Source organism: Meleagris gallopavo, chromosome 2 (assembly GCF_905368555.1).
Source record: "Meleagris gallopavo chromosome 2, MGAL_WU_HG_1.1, whole genome shotgun sequence".
Taxonomy (NCBI): Eukaryota; Metazoa; Chordata; class Aves; order Galliformes; family Phasianidae; genus Meleagris; species Meleagris gallopavo.
In genome coordinates, this window is record NC_139405.1 from 5,050,645 (window position 1) to 5,072,782 (window position 22,138).

Below are 22,138 nucleotides of genomic sequence, written 5' to 3' on the forward strand. Positions count from 1 at the left end.
TTGGTGCTTTGAGGATAGAGGAGGACTTTCAGTTGTGAACGTAAATAATCTCTGGATCAAATTGTTAGCCTGGTGTTGTGTTTTGCAGCACGGTTGTGTTCGTTCTTTTTTTTTTCCCTTAAGGATGAGTGTATGCTTTGCTGCCTGTGCAGTATACCAGCAGAGGTGACTAAATCTGCTTTCTTCGGATTGGGTTGGATGCTAAAAACAGCCCAAGTGGTATATTTTCAGTTGCTGAGAGCATTGATCCATCTCAAAATTCTGTACCCCTGTAATTAATCCAATTCCACAACAAGGACCGAGGTTTACTTAAACAACGACAAACAACAAAGAAAAACACAATGGATTTTAAATACTTTTCCATCTTTTTCTGTTTTGATTTGCGTTGCACATTTTTTAAGGGTCGTATTTTTCAATCAATATTTTTGAATCAAGCATTGAGTATGGTTCAACGTGCCTTGGATTTACACGATAATTAATAGTGGTACATCCATCACCATACTGCTAATGTTGGTTTGAAATTTTTGTGGAAGAGCAGACAAACTCACTTCAACTTAGTCTCTTAAGAATAACTCCTCTTGATCTAAGGGCAAATAAGTTTAGTTTTGTGTGCTGAAAAGCTGACTGATTAAATTATTTGACAAATAAGAACAACCCCCCAACACCTCTTCCTGCTTAATAAAGGGAGCAGAGAATCTTTGTGGCTCATGCTCTCCTAGGTGAAACAATCATCAAGACAGATTAGGGTGGCTTTATTCTTGCCTTGTTCACTTGCAGAACAATGGTCAGAACAATGGAGAGTATGACTTGGGTCAAGGGGGGCTTGGCAGGACTCCTCTGGGATGCAGCCAAATGGTGTTTGCCACGGGGTGATGAGCTTGGAAAAAAAATTGCTTGGGGAAGCATAATTCATTTTTTCAGTCTTATCTTCCTAGGTGATGTAAGGTTTTTGTTTGGATAGATGATTAGCAGGGGTGAATAAGGATAACAATTGAGCATTTCTGCTGCAGTGGTTTCAAGTCCAGATTAAAGGGGAAAACAGAAAAAGCAAGCCATGAATCTCATAATTTAAGCCATGTTGTATGCGTTTCAAGTTCATTCTTATCGCATCATGTTATGAATATCCCAAGTGGAGTCCTCACGTTTTAGTTCTACATGTAGGCAATTACTTCTGTAGAAGTGGTGGGGCCGTCTGTCTAGTCACTGCTTTGACATCTGTCATCTTAGTGCTAAATTGCTCTGTAAAACCTATTACTTTGGGATATAGGATAGTGTCTCTTAATTGCACCATTTACTCGTCTTGCCTGAACAGAGCCTACTGTTGTCTCGACGGCTAATGGGGAGGCTCCAATGGCAGCGCAATGCTGGGAGAGCATCAGTGAGAGAGAGGTGCTCTGGGATTTGCATGGGCATATCCCAGCATCGTCTTTTATGACAATCATGAGTGCCAAAAATACTTGGGTTTCGACTTGTGGGACTTAATTCTCTGGCCGGCTGTCATGGCGGTGGTTTGACTGCTGTGAACAAGCTCCTTGTGTTTGCAGCATCCTGGGGCTCGGAATGATTGCACTCTGCTAAATGCTGGCTATTGAGCACGGGTCCCCAGAGGACCTCGTGGGCTCAGCAAACCCTTGGCCTCTCCCTGTGGGAATATCGTTTTCTGGCTGTCTCTACTGTCTCGTACTTAAAATATATACCTAACCCACAAAGAGGAGTACTGGTTAATCATTTATAACAAACATATTCTTTACTCTTTCTTGGGTAGACGATTCCATTTAGGTGAAAAATGGCTTAAGTGTTTTATGCGAATGGCTTTTAGATACTGTGGCTTTTGCGTGTAATGAAACATCGTTTGGTTTATCCAAAACAGCTATTTAAACACAGAAGGAAGCTGGAAAAGGGACAAAGTTCAGATTGAGCTGTGCTTATTGATTCAAGCCTAAAAACTGAGACAGTTGCTTTAAATGCTCGTAAATGCAGATTTTTTTTCTCTGCTTATAAATGATGTGCTTTACAAAATATTTGATGATTGCAATACCTTGAAAAGTGAAAAGATATAAAGCAAATAAATACTCATAACTGAAGAGCCGTGTCATATGTCAAGTACATATTGTGTGATCTATAAAAGATGTTTTCTTGCACGTAAAATATTCAACTCGGCTAATCAAGTTTTGGAGGCATATATTAGTAAATAACTTAAATTAGGCTGTGGTCCTGAGGGAATCATTTAGGTTGAACTTGAATTAACAGTTGTTTATTACACATTGAAAATGCACACTTTATGAGCAACTGCATGCGACTGGCAATAGAAAATAAGCCGAGCAAATCCGTATACCAAAGCGATGTGGACTTCATGAGTAGTGTCTGTGAGTAGGTAAGAGCATATGGGGGTAATTTCATCTCCTATCAGTTGAAGCTTGGCTATTAGTTTCAGGACCAATCTTGTGACTGCTTATTGAGGAAGTCAGCTGGTAAGACTTAAAAATGGAGCTCTTGATGCTGTGGTTAATTGTCAGATGTCTTGTTTTTATTCAGTGACACACAGTACGGTAGCTTCTTTCTTAAAATTCATCCAGCTCAGGCAGTGATGGACGGAGGACAGCCTCATTATGCCTCGCTAGATGGGCTGATTAGGGCTGTGAAAGTGCCAACGGGATGAATGAGGGAAGTGTGTGATTGATTCTAGCTTTGGTCTGCTGCTTCGTTAACGCTGTGAGTGTGTGCTGCCCTCACTTCTGCGAGGCAGGAAATGAGGAAAACTTCTACTTCTTCATTTGTTTGAAAATACATTATGCTAATATTTTGGCCGTCTAACATCACTTCTACAAAGAACAGGAGAAAAGTAAATTACATCAGAGTCCTCCGTGGTGACGGTGAGTCACAGTCACTTTTCACTTTATGCTTTTGCAGCTGGAAGTTGTTTTTGCATCTTGGCCCACATTGCTCTGCCCTTTAAGTACGGTAGACACAAATCATGAGGAAAACAGCGTGTTAAGATTTATGGACTGATTAATTTAATGAAGGAGACGAGAAAAAAAAAAACAAAAAAACAGCAAGCTTTGCTTGCCCTTTTACATGTAAGGTTTGTGTGTTAAGGTAGACGTGGTCTCATTTTTCAATGACCCGAGCAGGAATTTGAGGGAAGAGTCACTGTGCTTTTGAAGGGTTGATTAAATGCCCAAATTACATTTATTTTCGCTGATAGCTAAGTGGGGACAGGGATATTTTAAATGCCAAAATGCCTGTTATCCCTCAAGATTAGTTAGTGGTTTACACAAGATGCCTGCATTCATTATAGAGCTTTAGAGAAAAACAAGACGAAAAATGGAATGAAAGCAAGCAGAGATGATGCAGAGCATGCACACATGCAAATTGATGTGCGGTTGCTACACTCCTCCATTTGGCTGCCAGAATTTCTAACCAAGTGACTGAAAGTCAGAAGACTAGAAAAAGAGCAGACAGATTGAGTATGCTCTCCTCATATCAGCCACAAGTTGCAACACAAATGTTAGAGATAACAGTGCAAAACTCAATTGCTGTTGCCCTAGAGGAGCTACAAACTATGGTAGTATGTTGTAGATTTGTGCCATTGCTTTCTTTCAGCCACCTTTACATTCTCTCTGGAAGTATTTTTGAAGGAAAAATATCTCCTTCGCTATTATTAGCATGTCTTTAATGTTAAGCAGCTTTATTAGATTAAAAGCCATTGCTGTGGCCTGAATCTCAAACGAATGTATTCCTACCTCGGGGGCTCTGCACCTCTGTGTGCTCTTAAAAATGTGAGCACGCACCTTTGTTGTGTACGTGGAATGAAAGTGATTTAGGAACGTCGGGACTGCATCTTTCTTACTCAAGTCCTCAGCTTGAAGACTGACCGTGGAAAGCGGAAGTTTCAAAGCAATGCTAGTGGCTCTATCTTACATAAGAAATTTCAGTGAATATAGCCATTCTCTGTGAGACCTCCTTGTTCTACCCCTTCCTCCTTCTTCTGTGGAAGAGCATCAAACAGGGTTTGCACATTTGTGTCCCACTGGCAATGCCAGAGGTCTGTATGTGGGGCCGGCTGCTGTTGCGGGAGGCTGAAGTAGTAGGGCTGAAGTTTGTTTTGCCTGTAGACATTTCCACTTGTGTCTACCAGCACTGCAGCAACTGAATTTTTCCAGCTGCATGTGGTGAGGGTGTGAGTAAGGCAGAAATGAATCTTCCTTGTGGGAGGCAAGGTGGAAGATTGACCCAGTCTTCATAACTGTATTAAAAATAAATGGCTCTTCTTCAGGCTGTGGAGTCCAATCCTCATATATCAACTTGTTGGGCTGGGAGTACTAGGGAAGTGTTTTTATTTCCTGATCTGTTTGCTTTATGCCTGTATAATCTCAAAGGATTTTGCCTGCCTGCAAACCTTGACATACTGGGGAGTAGTTTGAGCAGAATAATAGATTGTTTAGACAATGTATGGATACACAGATTTTACCGACAGTGTACAACAATAAAATCTCTACTTCTATGTTCATCAGCTGACCAAGAAACACTTTGGCCTGTGATTAGTGCTGCTAGTGCTAGTAGTAAAATCTTACTTTGTCATGGTCATGTGTTTCTGAATAATAACGTGCCTTAGACAAACAGTTTCTGACAGTGATAAATTCCTAAACAATTACAATAATGTTGATGGATGATAAACCAATTCATAACTATCTTCAGTGTTCTGTCTGGAGAAGCACCTATTGTGAACTTGTTCAAAAAGAAAAACAAATAGAAAACGCCACTTAAAAAACAGCCAATAATTGCATTGAAGGTTACCTATTTAAGTGATACATCGGGTGTAGTGGCAAAGAGTTGGTGATGAAGTGCCATGAAAATGCTAAATCGGGAAGTTCCATTAAAAAAGAGAGGATGGTAAAAGAGGCATTTTGCATTGCTGAAACAAGAATTTTTGAAGTTTGTGTTTAATAACAAAAGGTGAAAGAGATGGAGACAATGTTTAATGAGCAAAACATACGTAGAAACTCTGTGAAGGGAAGTTTTGTACAGAAAGACTTGAGTGAGAATTTGGCACTTGGGCCGTTCCCCCCATCTTGTTGGTTAACTCATGGTTAAATTCAACAATTAGGCTTCCACTTCTGAGCAGCAGCACCTTGAAATGCAAGTTAATTTGGCTTTGGCAAAAAAAGGGAATTCTTTTAGGATTCTTTGCTTATTTATCACTTATGATTTGTTTTTAAGTTTGTTTTGTAGTTGTTCCGTTACTTTACTTGCTTGTTGACTGGTGGGTGTTGTGAATTTATAGTGCACTGCAATGCCTCTGATCTTACTGTCTATAAATGTAGGATAACCTTGATTGAGATCAGCTTTACTGTTACATTCCTTCCCCTTGCTCAGTAATTGCAGCTTGTCTCTTTCAAAAACAAATAACAAGAAAAAGTGTCGAGATGCTTTTCTTTCTTTGAAGGGCCAAGCACTAATGCTGCCAAATGAAAACGTGCCCTGGAAAGTTTCAACCTGAAGCAAACTACTGTAGTTAGAGTTTGTAGACATATGAAATGATGATCTTTCCTAATGAAAGTGCTCAAACCTCATCTTCGTAAGCAGAAGCAAATTTTAAACTAGTTTGCTATTTTTTTGGTCTTTTCCTAGGTCTTAATAGCTCTCGGTTAATTATAGTAACTAAAATGTGTGTGCAAAGTATGTTTTCTCCTAAGTTTCTGGTAAAACCATTCAACTTGTTTCAATCACCTGCTATCAGAACGTGAACTGCATGTTTCCATCTCCTGAAGTGTTGTGGGGAGAGTTTGCTGTAGGTGTTGTGCATCCGCTGTGATACTCAGTGGGTAATATCCAACCTGTCCATCTTGGGCTCAGAACTGGAAGAAATATTGTGATCAACGTGGAAAGAAGACTGGTAAACCTTTTGTTTACTTTGTTAATGTTGCAGAGACTAGAACATGGCAGCTGTTATCTGCCTTCAGTGATAATAAACGTGAGGGTGGCTTGCATCTTGATGCTTGGCCACTTTCTCTCATGATTTAGAATAGATTGGAGAGGAATAATCAAAGGCAGCCTGGACAAACATTAGTAGTCTGAATTCTGTAAAGCCTTTTAGTAAATGAATATTCTGGGCCGTAACAGCAGCAGATGTCCATGGAAACCTGTCACGTGAGGGACAGAAATACAAAGAAATACTGACCAAAGGGAGTGTGGTGCCTGAACTGGAAGCATTTCCTTTTTGTAGAAATGTTACAAAAATGGTGTCACTGCTTATTGCTGCTGTGTTGTAGGAGGTGACAAAAGGGTGGGAGGAAAGGATGTACCTGCCACCATAACTCACTGTAGTGCCTTTGCACACACTGTCGAAGAATGATGTCTGAGAAGTACATGTGCTTGCTACTTATCAAACGTGGGGGGAAGAAAATATTAATTTTTCATGACATCTTTTACTTTGCTAGGATTCTCTTTAACATGTTTTACTCCAGGCTTTTTTTTACTTCATTTTTCATTTTGCGCTCTGAAGACGCTGATTGATTGCTGCATCTGGTTTCAGTGTATCTGGAGGCATCGTACCATCGTACCTGAGCTACTCCCAGATTTTGCTTTCTCCTTTCGTTCATTAAACTTTTTCAGGCAGAATAAGATATTATTGTTTTATTGTGCAGTGTCTCCACCTGGTTTGATGTGAAAGAAAAGCACGTTCCTGAAATAACTAACACGTTCTTAGATCATAACTTTACTCCTCTTTAAATAGTTGCTGAGAAAACGCCTTGAGTATTAGGCAAAAAATGAAGCTTGTTTATCACCACCTACATGCTGAGCTTTTGCAGAGAGCTTTCCCAATGAGTAGCCTGTGAAAGAGCGAGAGCAACTGTTTCAAATGTATAGTCCATCCCACATGTGGTTTGTGGTAAGCACATAACAAGCGCTTGGTACATTTTTCTAATTTTCCTTTAACCTACAAGCAGTTCTGCTTCAAAATTTAGCCTTTATGGTTTCTCACTTTCATGTAACTTCCACAGATATTACATGTTCATCAGTTGTAAATGTTTTCTTAGAATAACATTCCAACTTTTTTGTCTAGATACGATGCCAAAATGGATTGATTTTTCCAATGTGGTAGTTTCGTGCATTCATGAAATAAGTAATGAACTACTTTAGGAACTGCAGTTATTAATTTTTTTCCATTTCTTGCAGATGTGATCCATACTGTTGGGCCGATAGCAAGAGGGCATGTCACTGATACTCATGAAGAAAACTTGGCAAGTTGCTATAAATCCTCTCTGAAACTGGCAAAAGAAAACAGCATCAGATCACTTGTAAGTAGTGTGTGAGAACCTAATTTGAATCACTGTTTCCTTGCTTTAGGATAATTATTGATACAACAACAGAATTCCAGAAGGAATTCTTTATGCGTGTAATATGAAAAAATAGGTATTTGCCCAAAAAAGTTGCTAGACAAAGAAAAAGGCAGAGATGGCTTTAGCAGAGAGGCGATGGAAGGAGACAGTGGTATAGCCCTTGAGTGGTCCCCATGCCACAGAGTGCGTAGCCTCAACCTCTCCGTGCCATGTGCAGGGGATGTCTGTGCAAAGGCATGGCAGTTGTGGGTACACAGTTGGCCATGAGCTCTGGCCAACCGTTATTTGGGTGAAATAAAATCACTGTGCAGATGGGAGTTGGATGTGATGTAAATCCTCATGGTTCTGCCATTGTGAACAACCAGGGATCTGGCTTTAGCTATCTTTGTCTTGTTGTGATGATAATAGATTGTTCTGTTCTTATCTAAAGAGGAAGGTTGTAAGGAAGCCTTTTCTCAGTAAGAGGCCAGCTAGGGAATGCAAAAGATTATTATGGCAGAACTTGGGAATAAGACAGACAGAATCTGGTGGAGGAAGTGAAAACAGCATTATTCAAACTGAAGGACAAGAAATGAAAGAAAAACAAGAAAATATTATTCCTTTAACTGCTTCAAATAAAGCATAATTGTTTACCGTTGCTTGGTAAAAACATTTTTTAGCAAAAAAATTAGCTGCAATTTAATCCAACTTTGAAGTACCACAGGCAGATAAATGCTTCTATTCGTATCCTAATTTCCTCCCCTAGTTCTGCAGCTAATTCTCCATTTGTTAGGGAATTTATAGCGATGTGAACTTTATGAGGTGGATTTTAGAATGGTTAAAAGTACTCTTTAGCTAAGGGGACTTTGCTGTTGATAATGTATTCAGTCTGTAGGTAATTATTGGAGTAATGTACAGCTTATTTCATAAAGACCAGATTTTAGCTAGAAAGAAAGATTCTGACGTTCTCTATTTTCATGTAATATTGATCTAGTGATATGAAGTTTTGATTTTTCTCTGGTGGCACAAATACCAGACACTCAAGTTCAGACTACTTGTGCACAAGGAATATTATCTAGCAAAGCATCATTAGGTTAATTTAAATGAACTCTAATATCTTTCAAATCTGCTGCTGAGAGTGGATTATAAATCACACTTTTGCACCAATCCAGTGAGGATTTGAGCAGTTACAGATCTAGGACTGCTTAATTCACTTTATAATGATTTAAGCCATTTGCTATAGGGGTTCTGGATTAATTCCCCCGTCTGTCCAAAGGGCAGGTGGCTGCTGTCTATGGATGGGCATGCTGAAGACACACACTTAGACACTTGGGACAGTATTCCTTTCAGCAGTCGTTACTCTTGTGTTCTGTAGGATGGAGTCTTTTTTTTTTTTTTTTCCCTGTCCACAGATCTATTTACTCTCCAGCTCTGCAGCTTGGATTCTGTAGCTCCAACTGTAGCAGCTGAAACATTCATTCTGGATAGCCATACATTCCCTAAGCATGTAAAGGAGAAGGAAGCTATCACATGAGCATGACTTTGCACCTCTTTCTAAGGAGATGGGAGATGCAGGACTTCTAGGCTGAGTTAGGTGTAGCATACTGAGACAAAAATGGGTGAATATGGCTTAGTTTTGTTCTTGGAGTGAACTGTGCTTTCCGCACCTTTCCTGCTAAAAATGTTCTCTCTGTACTTGCCAAATTTTGTCCAATGAACCTTCTTTGTTATTATTCAGTCACTAAAGAGAGGCGACACCAAATAGCAGTTAATTATTTTTTTTTTACTTTTAAAACTATGCACATAAATTAGAAGTGAAAGCAACCTCTGAGGATGTTTTGAACTCTTCTCCAGGACTGTTTATACATGCAGAGGCATTAAGGTCCTGCTGTGATTCCCATCATTGGAGGCAGTAAGGTTTTGGTGCTGTTGTGCCCATGTGCATTCATGTTCCTGCCTTTGGGCAATTCCATACTGCTTCTGGGCCGTTCCGATCAGTGAAGGAAAAAAATAAGTGGTGTGGAAAAAAGAAAATGTTGAAATGTAAGAAAGGAAAATTTGCAGTAGGCATTGGTCATCACTAGCATTGCTCGTATCTGTAGTGCTTCAGTAATTTGTGGACATTCTAGGTGGCAGCTTTGTATGTGAATGAAATAACAAAGAGGTGTTCTGCTCGTGGGTTCTATGCATTTCACAAAAAATGGCTTGGTATTCTAGGAGGAAAAAATGACCATGAGAGAAACTATCCATGGATGATTTCCTTGCTGGTTAGGAGCTGTTGACTCTGCACCTGTTCAAGATAAAAACAAACAACAAAAAACCCATCACCCAGAATGGCAGGACACAGCTGCACAAGCTGAGCAGGAGCCAAGAGCCATTCATTCATACCAGCATTAAGAAGCTTAGCAAGCAATATAGATTTTAAAGTCCACATGACTGATTGTGAACTGTTCTGAAAAGCCTCAAGTCTAGTGATTTCAGCAATGCTTTGGGGAGTGAAGGCTACTTGAAGGTCTACCCTAATGAATAAATCAAGCCTGGAGCAAAGTAAGATGTATAATTCATTCAATTAAGGAGCAGTAGATTACTGCAAGTCAGAAGAGAGGAATACAAAGTGCAATTGGGTTTTACAAGATCCAATATACAGTAGACATAGTTGGTAGGGAATGGAAATGGAGGGGGAAAAAAAAAAACAACAACACAAAACCCTACAGATTTTTGGTGCTTGTAGAGAGAGCAGAAGTACTTATGACTCGAGTAAGGAACATAAAAATGTGGACAGGATTGTGGCAACAGATGTATTTGCAATAGGGAACTGAGGGGGGGGAATAGATGGTTGCCCACAGAAAATAGAGAAGACCAGCAGTGCTCATTGATGGCAAACATTGGTTGCTTCTTAGAATGAAATGCACTTGAGTAAGCAAGAGAAAACTAAAAATTTTTGAAATAGGTACTGAGTAAAAACAGTATGCTTTTGGCATAAATAGGTATTGGTGATACTAAGCCCTGGTATACTAAAAGAATTAGCTAAATCTGAAAGCCTTGCAGCCGTAGCAAGTGGAGAAGGAAGGGAGAAGAAAATGATAATGTGTTACTTACCTTTGAAACAGAAAAAAACAGCAAATCTAGAAAGATATGCAAAAATAGTTAAAAAAATATATATATTCAAATTGTTTTGAATGTGAATCATGTCATAGGGTTTACAATTGCTGGAGGCATTATGAATGAGAAGGTGTGATGAATGGCAATGTATCAAGTTGGACAGAAGTGTGCAAGGTGACTCAGGGTGCACCACTAAGCACAGTTTAATTTAACATCTTTATTAATGATTTTTGAAGAGTACATAAACAGCTCATTAATTACATTTACAAATGATGCTACATTAGGCAGCGTTGCAAACACTAGAAAAGGACAGAGATATATGATGACAATTGATTACAGAGAGCGCGAATAGAACCTCATCTAACATCCTCTACAGCACCAGGAGGGAAACTGCCTTCACTTCAGTGGAAGATAGGTCAGAACCAGAGCTGACAGCTACAGAGGAGCGCGGATTAGGAAAAGTCGTGATAGCATATGGGAGGGGAGAATAACCCAGTTCACAGACAGTCAAAGGGAGAAGAGGTCTGGAAAACTAGCTTAATGAGGAAATGGTCTTGAATAATAAGCCTCAAATTAGATACACTTAGAGTGAATTGCTTTGTTTTGCTATTATATATTATTGAGCTGCCTACAGAGAAATGATGGATGCCACAGATGTGGTCGTTTTTGTTCCAAGCGGGCCTAGGAGACCAGGAATGAGATTATGAGTAGCTCAAAACTAACTTACATGTGTGTATGTGTGTATATGCATGTATTTCCATCTGAGGAAGATCCTTACCACGATCTCAATAAATTCTGCAAATTGTTAAATGCACTGTTATGGAAGAGGGGAGAGAGAGGAATCTCATTGCGTGTGTGACAAAATGACAGCTAACTGGTGTAGCTGATGCTAATTTGTGTTGTTTGCATCCAAGATTTCCAGGCATGGATCGGAGCAACTCTGTTAACTCTTGGGGGAGTGCTGAAATCTCATCTGAAAATGTTGGTATCTACATTAAAAAAAATCTGTGATAGGTAAAAGCAGAAATGAGATGAGGGAATATAATGAAATGCCAGTGTGATTGCCAAAGTTCATAATTCACCAGCAGCCCAGCCATGGGCAAGAATTTGCATAGCCATTATGGCAGAAGAGCGTCAGGATCAAATTTGATCGTCCATGGAATTGTTGAGAGAGAAATCAAACAGCCCCTGACATTTGTCTCCTGCCTCTTTTATGTTCCATGTGGTATTTCTAGTGTCGCATCAGCTTTTTTTTTCGTCTCTATTAGGTCAGCTATTACATCTAGCTTTTTGATTACCAAAGTGTTTGTACTCATTATCTGCTTGTCCCGAAAACATGCATTGCTTTTTCATCTGTGCCCGTTGGTGTAGCTGTGCCCACTGTAGGGTACTTGTGCTGTTCTCTGACTGTTTATGTGCTCTTTGGCAATGGATGAACCTTTTGTGCTGGATGAGTCTATCCATGTATACAGCACCCTGGTGAAGGGGATGCTTACAGCACTGTTTCTGTGTAGCTCCACTTAGGTTGTTACAATTTAGTGGTGGAAAAAATTATTTAAGGTCATACGATATGTTTATTTTAGAAATAGTTGGCATGTACGCAAATTGATTTTTAAATGACCAGAATAATATCTTATTGTTGGTCTATCTAACGCATTACTAGCAGATGCTGTCCTGCATCAGTTATATCTCCACTGTCTGATTCACTGGGAAGATGTTACAGGCACCAAATCTTCACTGAAAGGAGCAGAGGTAAAAATATTCCAATAGATGACTTTTCCATTGCTTGTTTCTATTTTCGAAGTAGGAATCTTGCAGGCCAATTAACTGCTGGCTTATTGGGCAGACCAGGGGAGCTGTAATCACTATTCTCAAGGATTAAATTGGCCTGATGTTTACACATTGTTTGAGATTATTTACCTGATGCGTTCTGACTTTGCTGGAGGACCTGCTGAGCTTTGCATATGCTGCTTCAAAGCCATTCAGTATCCTGGAACTGCTCTTTACATGGGGCACTCCCCTGCCACGTACTTCATTCAGGCTTTTCTTGTTATTGAAAAGCTTCACTTGAGGTTGGTGGAAGCTGTAGTTAGAAACTTGCTCAGCTTCACTGAAAATCAAATATAAAATAATGCTGTCGATTTTTGAGGTCGGGATCAGCCAAAATGGCTCAGCACGTTAGCAGAAAAAGGCAGTGCTGGTCTTCACCAGAAGGCAGGAGGCTTCCTCTGCCCCAGTGCCAAAACAGAGGAGCTGCACTGCAGGCTGTAGCTCTACACAACTGGGACCAGCAGTGCAATTTCCAGAATCGCTTCCTGTTGGCAGGGGTGAACTGTAAAGCTTTAACAAGGAGTTAGACCACACTTTGGCCTCTTCCTAAGGGGAGAGTTATGGCTAGTGTGGGAGTGCGAGGAAATCCTCAAAGAACGCGGTTTCATGAGCTGCCAGACAAGACTTGCTTGCCACCAGCAAGTACATTGACAGGGTTAAATACCAAATACAGATGTTTTCCTATTAGATCCCTAGAGTCAAACTGGGAAGAGCTCAGCATTGCCAGAGTTCAGCCTTGCGAGATTAGCGTGCTCTTGTGCAAAAGAAAAAAAAAAACCAAAAAACACTAACAAAACCCCAAAATGTCCCCATTCTCCTTGCACTAACGTGTTTGTACAGAAGCACAGCACAATCTACTTAATATTCAGAAGATTGCATAAAAATATATTAAGGAAGGTACCTGCCACTTGTCAGTTTATAGTGCTGCAAAAATAACCAAACTCCCTTTTTAATTGCCTTACATATTTGTCCCCATCTATAATCAAGGATTTTTAAATACTTTGCAGTTATGTGGTAATAATCTTGGTATCTGTATTTGCTGCTGCAAGGAAGTTGTCCTTCTGGTAAGGGCGCAACTGTTTCTTTGAGCTTCCTTTCAATGGAGATGTGTAGTCACTGTAATGTCAAAATCTTCTGTCATAATCCATAGACTTAAATTTTAATATCAGTTTTGAACCTTCAGTATTCTTGGCCTCTCTTTCTGTAAACTATAGAAGTAATCAAATAGGAATTGTACCTGAATTGTTAGAAGGTACTTGGAATGGTGTGCTATAAAGTATCAGTCTAATAGGCTGTTTCACTGCATTGTCTGTACCTGCCTTCTCTCATGATGCAGAGTTATGTTTTAGGGAAAAATCAAGTTTTGTCTTTTTCATTATAAGGAACTTGCCTTCTGCTTAGTGTGTTACCATGGCAATAAGTTAAGTTTGAAATTCCTCAGGTTGATTTCTATCTGTTTTTCTGATATACGTGGGTTGCTCCAAAAGTAGTACCTCCTGTGTCATTGTGTTGGCCTACAAACTCAGAGGGGGATGTTGGTGGGATGGCAGTAGAGGCTGAATCTTCCAACCAGTATTCCATTCCGTTTTGTTGCTGTGTGACAGATGGCAGCAGATGGGATGATAGAATGATGTCTGACATGGAAGTGCACGAGAAGCGAAGGTGTGCCATCAAATTCCTCCACATGGAGAAAATGGCACCCACTGCTTGCTGACCATTTCTGGAGACCAAGCGGAGGCTGTGAGCACAGTGAGATGGTGGGTGTTGCATTTCAGAAGTGCTGATAGTGACAGTGGGTCACCTCCACTGGTGCAGGTTTTCGAAAGCGAGGCATACGGACTCTTTGTCATTACTATTAGTAATGCATCGCTAATGGTGGTCACTATGTTGAAAATAGTGTTTTTTAGCTGAGAATTTTCTATATGAAATAGTGACATTGTTTTATTTGTATCTGTTGTAGTTTCCATGGAATTTAATAGGAAGCATTACTTCCAGAGCGGCCTGTGCAGATTCATATCCATCAATCACAAAGAGCTGTTTTGGTGGAAAACTTCTGCAGCATCATAAATTCACTTTTTTTTTTAAAACACTTGTTTAACTTGTAAGCCACAATAAGACTAACCCTACATTTTCAAACAGCTTAGACCTCCGCTTCATTTTTTTATTTACTTTTTTCTCCTCTTAGATATTTTTTCAGGTAATATCTTTAATAATTGAAGCTGCTGCATTGATTTTTAACTGGCCATAATAACCAATTCTGCTTTATACATCTGCATCAGTTTAGGATATCGTGATCTTTTCTTTCAAATATAGGAATTGCTACAGCTGGTCATAATTGAGTTAAAGCCCAAGTGAATCAGCTGTCAGTTGTTCCATGTTCTCCCAAAGATATGTACCAAAATGATCTTGGCAGATTCGAGAAACAGGATTGCGATCAATAAGGATTTCACTAATTGAGATGGAATTCAGTTCAGTGAGATCAAGTGTTATTTCTCACACCTAAACAGAAATACTTATTCAGCTAAGAAAGGTTATGGAATGAGTGCAGCCCTAGGCAAAGGTTCCTCAGAAAATAAACTGGGCTTTGTGGTTCGTTGTTTGTTGCTTGTAATGCTGTGGGGAAAACCAAGAGAGGAGCAGCTCTTGTGTGAGACTTCAATGAGCGAGTATTAGTAGGGGTCCCTAGATGCTGTACTGTAGTAAATTAGACCAGCACACCCAGTTTTTCAGCCAGAGATTATTAGGAAGCTGGAAAAAAAGCATCAAAAATAGCCAAAGAATGAATCTTTAGTCTAGAGAATAGAAGTCTAAAGGTAGGAAGACAACTTAAAAAACATGCATAAAACACTATGGAAATTTTAAAAGTTAAAAATTATCTGCCTACGGGTAGGACAAGAAGTAACACTCTGAATTTATAGGAATGGAGTTTTAGGTTGGAAGTTGAGTAATCGTAAAGCACTGGCAAAGTTGTTTAAGGAAATTATGGCTTCATCTGTGGCTGTTACAGAGAGTAAGCTAGATAAAAATATTCCACAAGAAGTCTGTACTTTGAAGGGATGAATCTAAGATTCCTTACAGTCTTGCATGATTTCTAGTAAAGCTGAGTCTTGCCAAGTGCATGTACCAGAGCTGGAGCTGCCATTCCTTGCAAATGTCTGTAGCGTCTTTGGGTTTGAAATGGGAAAAGGACTGATGATTTGAAGCCATCCCTGGGGTTTGAAGAGTGACCTGTTGTGTTCTAGATGCCTAGGGTTCCAAGTGGGTCAAAGTAAAGGATTGCATCTTGATGCATGCTGGTGTCCTCTAATTGCATCCTACCTTTGCTGATAAATAGAAAGGAATCCTAGACCAGTTTCTTCAAAAATGTTCTACTTACAACCTATGTAAATGATCTGTGATCATCCATGCATCTTGTAGAGCAGTGTGTGCAGCTGGGCTGAAGGTCTGCTGCTTTAATAAAAGGTCTGTGTGTTGGTGATCTTTTACTATTTATTTATCCTCAGGTTCTTAATGTATTAATCACTGTTAAACACCAAAAGAATGAGCTCCAACAGCAAGGCTGTTGCAGCCTCGTGGAAATCAGCAGATAACCTAGCCCCTGTAGAATCTGACTGTACAATGCAGAGTAAGAGTAAGTTTATGTTATGAAGAATTCCTTTAAAACACTTGCACAATTTTTTTTTGTTCGTTTGTTTCCTTGCCAGTTTGCTTCTTCTGTCTTGCTAGGGAGTTGCTGGGAATGGTTTTCCTGTTGAGATAAATGCCTTTGATTTATGCAACTCCTGTTATCTGGCTACCCTTTTTACTCACCGTGGAGACTTTTCTACAGACACCAAGAAGATAACTAGCTTAGGGTGTGCATATAGTGCGTGTAATAACATTGAGGCTTGTGTACGCTTTTTTGAAAAATAATACACTTAAATGTTGCTTCTACCATTGTACAGTTGGTTATACATTCAGTGTACATTTCCTTAGAGGCTCCAGATTTATTTTGTTTCAGCACTGCTTTAATAAGAAGGCCGTGTTATGAGTAAGTCCTGGTAGTCCATTTTGTTGTTCTGTGATGTAGCTGCTCTATAATGTGGTGATTCTGTGGTGGAGAAGGGGGAGAAAAGTTATTTTGGTTTGGTTTAATGAAACACTGAATACACATCTCAAACTGAACTTGAGGAATAAAAAGAAAATGGCTTGTCAAGGAATATATTTTGTAGGTTTGCATCTGTCATGGGTTTAAACTGTGATAATTCACCCTTCACCCCGTGGAAATCTTGCACTTAAAAGATTGGAACTTTCTAGAAATGTGGCTACATGCTTGATAATGACCTGTCTCATTAAGGAAGGACGAAGCACAAATCTGTTAGGCAATGGACCAAGATGCTAGATTCCAGAGACAGCTCATAAAACTTAGGGATTGCTGGAAAGCATACATGATAAGGTGCAGGGAAGATAATTTATGTTTGTCCAGAGGAAATTGTACTGGAAAAAATCTTCATTTTGATTGAAAAGGAGAAAAGAAAAAAAAGTAGTAAAGAGGGATATTTCTTTCATGATTCTTTGGAATCATGAAGTTTGTCTTCACTTGAATCATGTGTTCTTGTAATGGAAATTCATAGACAGAGGTGATGGCGTATAAGAAGTCCTAGCAAAGCTCAAAGCTGTGGCCATCAGACATACAAAGCCATCATTTCGCTTCTCTCCACTGACACCTTCCCTATCACCTTGTTTGCAGTCTGTAGGCTTCTTCACAGGGCTCGTCTTTGCTGTAAAAGGACATTCTGAAGGTGTAATCCCTGTTAAGACTCATGGGATTCACAGAAAGAGCAGTAATACAAAGTTATGGTTGCAACAGGGTCAAATTCTTTGAAATGGACCGCAGTGACACTCCAGCATCAATGCAGGGGAAATAAAAATTGCTTATTCACAGGTACCTTCTGTGATGCCTACAGATGTCTGAGGGGCTGCCTGGCAGATCTTGACTTGCCACGATCAGATTTTTTTCTCCTCAACTTAATGACGAGGAAAAGAATGTGTGATGTTGCATTTTAGCACTGCGTGGTGCTCACAAGGTTCCTGTCGCTTGGCATTTCTCATCTGGTAACTTTGAGACTCTTCTGTAGAGGCCTCGTGTTGTTTTATTTAAACATTGCTTGCACTTGTCTGTACAAAGAGAATGATAATCTAGTATTTCTATCGGCCGTTTTCCCCAAAGTTGGTCCATTTTTCAAATGGATATTAGAAAAAAATAAGGATTATTTGGAACATTATGATATTTACATAGTTTATATAAAGCAAAGAACTGTAAAATTAAAAGTGGAAATGATTTTATCTATTAAACAGGACCTTACCTAGGTTAAAATATTGTATTGGAGCAAAATATCTGTTGGAAATCAAAATATAAAGATACTGGGAATTAGATCTTAGAAAATAAACAGAAGGGGCATTCTTTCATCAGCCTTATTTGCCAAATTTGTTTTCTCTGTATGGCTAATACTCACTTGGAACTGTGTGTTGTACAGAAATGATTTCTTAGCTACCTATGAAGGAATAACTATAATCAGTAATTGGCTGCAAAAATTAGACTGTTACCTGAGAGTTGTTTAACAAATTGTGATGTCATGTTACTTTTTAAAGCCTTTATGGTGTAAAACCAGTGCAATTTGAATAATCTAACTGAACTAATAAGCCTGATACATCATATTATATACTGATGGAGCATCTATGTGTATAGTTGTTGTCACCCAAGTATGAAGTGCACGAAGTCCATATTGAAGTGAACAGTTTAAATAGCCTTATTTTTTTATTTCAAAGCTGAGTTAACAAATCCTGGTGATGCCTGCCCGCCAATTAGGGCTTCATGCTTACCTCACAAAATGGAGCAATTTCAGTATTCATAGCAATGCAAACTATGCTAAAAAGATGGTATTGTCACATCATTTCCTGAGGCTTTCCTCTTCACTGCGAAAGGGAGGATTTTTTTTTTTAATTGGGGTAATTACAGGTAAAGAAATTATTTTTCTCTTTTTTGCTTCTAAGAAGTTAGAGTAAAGTTCATTTACCTAAATGAAGAGTCTGTCTACACTGCTGCAGACTACAGCTCACTTGAGCTTTGAATAATAATTTTTAATAATGCACCAATACTCTTTTCAGACTGTAATATAGAAAATATTACATTGCAGGTCATTTTCTAAGAAAAAAAAAGTCAGCTTTTTGCTGGCTGTTTCAGGATTGTTTGCTTTTATTGCATTATCACACCCTTCTGAGCTTTCTCTTCTGTATGCTATGTGGTTAAATCTTTATTATTCAAATCTCTACCTGCATCTATTGCACACAACTGTGCATTTCCAGGAGAGGAGCAGACATGGTGTGAAAACAAATAACCTGGCAAGTAATGTGATCTGGACAAAAAGCGTGGATGGTGTTGGGGCAGAGCTATCCAATAGTGTGACATTTTATCTTGCTACTGTGCTTTCATTAATACAGTGCAGATCTTTCAGCCACTGTTGGCTTTATTTCCTGCAAAGAAAAGGAAAACTCCAAGCCCAACAAGTTTTCACATCTATCTCTTGCTGTTGTTACTTTTTCGAGGAATTAATCCCTTCTTGAGTATGGCAGAGACAGCTGTACTTCGTGCACATGGTTTTACTGCCATAGTTCTGATGGGCCTGGTCCTCACAGCTTGTAAGTAGGCAGTGCTGTACTAATGCAGCCTCTTTGCACTCAGTAGTTTCTGTCCTTGCTGAGCAGCTTTGCCAACTGGATCACCGTGTGTCACTATTTTCTTTCCTGAAACCAAAGATGTGGAGATGCAGAGTGTTTCTTCATACAGCTGCTAGTCACAGACATTCCTGTTTGACCTTTTCTTATCTATTCTTCCATTCTCAAATACGCCAGGACAAAGTTCGGCAGCAAGGACAAACTCAAGACAAATATAAGTCTTCAAACAGGCAATTTTTCTTTCTTCCTGCTGAATTAATGTCTCCCTTGCTTTCTAATTCCCTTGTTTACTTACTGTGGTACCATGTTTGCTTTCTTTAACAGACTGTTCAAAACATCATATTGTTTCTTACTGCAGTCTTGAATCGTTGTGTGTGTTATTGCCTGTAGCTTTGTTCCTTTTAAGTATTTACATGCTGCCCTTCTTTGATCCCTCACAATGTGTTTTATAATGTTAAATTCTGTAGGATATTTATTTATCCATTTCACTAATCTCTCTCCATCTTCCTTTTGTTCTGTATTTTTTACATGTTCTCATTATTACCCCTGTTTAATCCTTGGCAGAATTACCAAGGGACTTTGACAGTCGCAGATGCTGAGTTGAACCAGGGTGCTGCATTATATAGAAGTTAAGGTATCCAATCCTAACTAAATCAGTGGATGCATAAAGATTTTCTTATTTATCTCTTGCTTTTTTCTTTTCTTCTTGATCCCAGCATGGAGATGCCAACGGAGGCATAGAAGCTGAATTTTTGATGCAATATTAATACCTGACTGTTTATAGTTCACCAATTTATAACATGCAGCTCTCTCTGTTCTTAGGAAAGAAAGCAAGCCTATAGTACTGTATCTAGGTATCAAAAGAAAAAAAAAATCTGCTTAAAAAAAAAAATGCCAAAAAACAAATAGGAGTCATAAAAATGTTTCCTTAGCCCACCAACAATTTGGCAGTGTGATAAATATGTTACTAAAAAACTGCAAGGTAGCAGTGCTGTCTGATGTGGGTTCATTCAAATAACTGAAGCTGCAGTGTGAGAGGACGTACATAGATTGCTCCAACTGTAATGTCTCATTTATTTCCATGGAAACTACAACAATTCAAAGAATACAGTGACACTATTTGATAGAGCAAATTCTCAGCTGCAGTGGTTTTTAACAGTCACCACCATTAGCTGTGCATTCTCACTAGTGATGAGCAAGAACCTGCATTCCAGGCTCATAAAATTCTGCTCCAGTGGAGGTGACCACTGTCACCACTGCTGAAATGCATCACCCACCCCTCACTGTGCTCACATCCACTGTTTAATCTCTATAATTTTTCAGCAAGCATCAATGAATGTTAATAGCTGTGAATTTTTTTCTACATGGGGAAGTTGACGACACCCCTTTGTTTCATATGCACTTCCATGTCAGATGCCGTTCTGTTAGAGTGCCCCTGTGCTGCCACACAGCCACACCATGTAATGGGACATTGGTGAGAAGGGCCAACCACTACTGCCATCCCAGCAACATCCACCTCTGATGTTGAGAGCCAGCGTAATGACATAGGAGGCACTGCTTTTGGAGCAGCCCTCAATTATCAATTGTTTCATTTCAGTGCTTCCCCTTTAGAAGCTATTGATGTTCAAGACAACTGCTGCTGCTGCTGGTGACTGCAGCAGATGTTAGGGTTGAGGCACATGGTAAATTTAAGGATGCTGAACCAAATCACCCGCTGCACTGCTGACTTGAATTCACACCTTGCTCACAATCAGTGTTTTAAAAAAACAAGAGCTGCTGTTGCTTCTATCACCATTTGTTGTGCATACTTCTGTTGGTATTTGGTTCCTTCATTTATAGTTGTGTTGTTGTTTTGAAAGGGAATGGGGGCTGTTTTACTTTTTCGTCATGAATTTGGCCCAAATAGCAGGGTTTTTTTTTGTTTGTTTGTTTTTGTTTTTTTGGAAGGCCTATGCAGCATTTTCATCCTTATTTTGAAGACAACCAGAGACAAAAGAAATCATTTGTGGCACTATTTTCTCTACCTGGTCTGAGAATGACTGATTTTTTTGGTAACTACTTGAGTGTAAGAAAGCAATCTGAGATGAATGCATTTCTGCACGGGTTGCAGGGCTCCTGTTCCTCCTACCACCTGCCGTAAATTCAGGTGCACATGTCCTGGGGACTCCAGAGATAGCATGTTTCAGCTAGATAGGAAAGCTCACAGAGCCTTTCCAGAGTGGTGGTGGTTGTGATGCCCAGAGGTGATTCCAGCTGTGAAACCCACCCTGTTCAGCCTTCGTATTTGAGAACCCAGACCAAAAGGAGCTCTGTCGTGGCCGTGCCACCTGAGCTGTGTGTTAGTGTGATTTATCATCCTCCCTTTCCATTGCAGTGCAGCTGTACTTTAAGTAAATGAGACCATTTTTCTCCATTATCTCCTTGTTAAGAAAACCAGCCCTTGCATTTTTCCTGAGTGTAGGACTTCTTTGGATAAATATACGATGCATCACTTTACACAGTGACATTCTGCTAGATCCCTTGTATGGAACCCTGCCAGAGGAGGGAGAGCTGAGGTGGTTTAGAAAAGAAATGTGTGCACCTCGCATGTCTTTATGAGGTAGTCTGGGGAGAATAATTGAATGCTGCACAGGTGTTGGGGAGGTTTTTAGTTAAATGATAGGCTCTAAAAAAAGGCTGTGGAGTATAAAATAGAAAGTTAAATTCTCACTAGTACTTAAATAACAACCTGGACTTAACAAAGGCATTTCCAGCCAAATAAAACATTGGGTAGTTTGAGCAGATTTTGCTAGTTAAAGATAACTCCCTCGTCCTTATTCTGACTTGTGGACAGTACATATTTCAGCTGTGACATCCAAAGCAGAATAGCGAGCAGGCAGAAACACTCAGGAGCGGATGCAACATGAGACTCATTTGGAAAGAGCTTAAAAAGATAAGTTTAGAAGATCCAAGGCAAGTCTCAAATGGTACGAATGCTTGTGGAGGGTTGATAGCAAGCAGATGCTCAGCTCTTCAGAGGTACAGTGGGGTGTGTGGTCTGTGCTGGGGAGGCTGGAGACTTCATAGAAGCTGATTTGATGCATTGGCTGTGTGATGGTTGCATGTATTGTTATGGGCATGCAGGTGGTAATGTGTAATTAAACTGCCCCTAGGAAAGAGCTGCTGGGTGC

The 22,138-nt window shown here is 39.6% G+C and overlaps 1 protein-coding gene across 10 annotated transcripts in view; it reads left to right on the plus strand.

Moving 5' to 3' along the window:
• Positions 1 to 22,138, plus strand: part of MACROD2 (mono-ADP ribosylhydrolase 2) — an 837,243-nt gene that overhangs the window by 469,406 nt on the left and 345,699 nt on the right. For all 10 annotated transcript variants that reach the window (XM_085218728.1, XM_085218731.1, XM_085218732.1 and 7 more), the window contains one exon: positions 7,180 to 7,301. In XM_085218728.1, the coding sequence (XP_085074854.1) occupies positions 7,180 to 7,301 (122 nt within the window). The remainder of the gene's footprint in view (positions 1 to 7,179; positions 7,302 to 22,138) is intronic.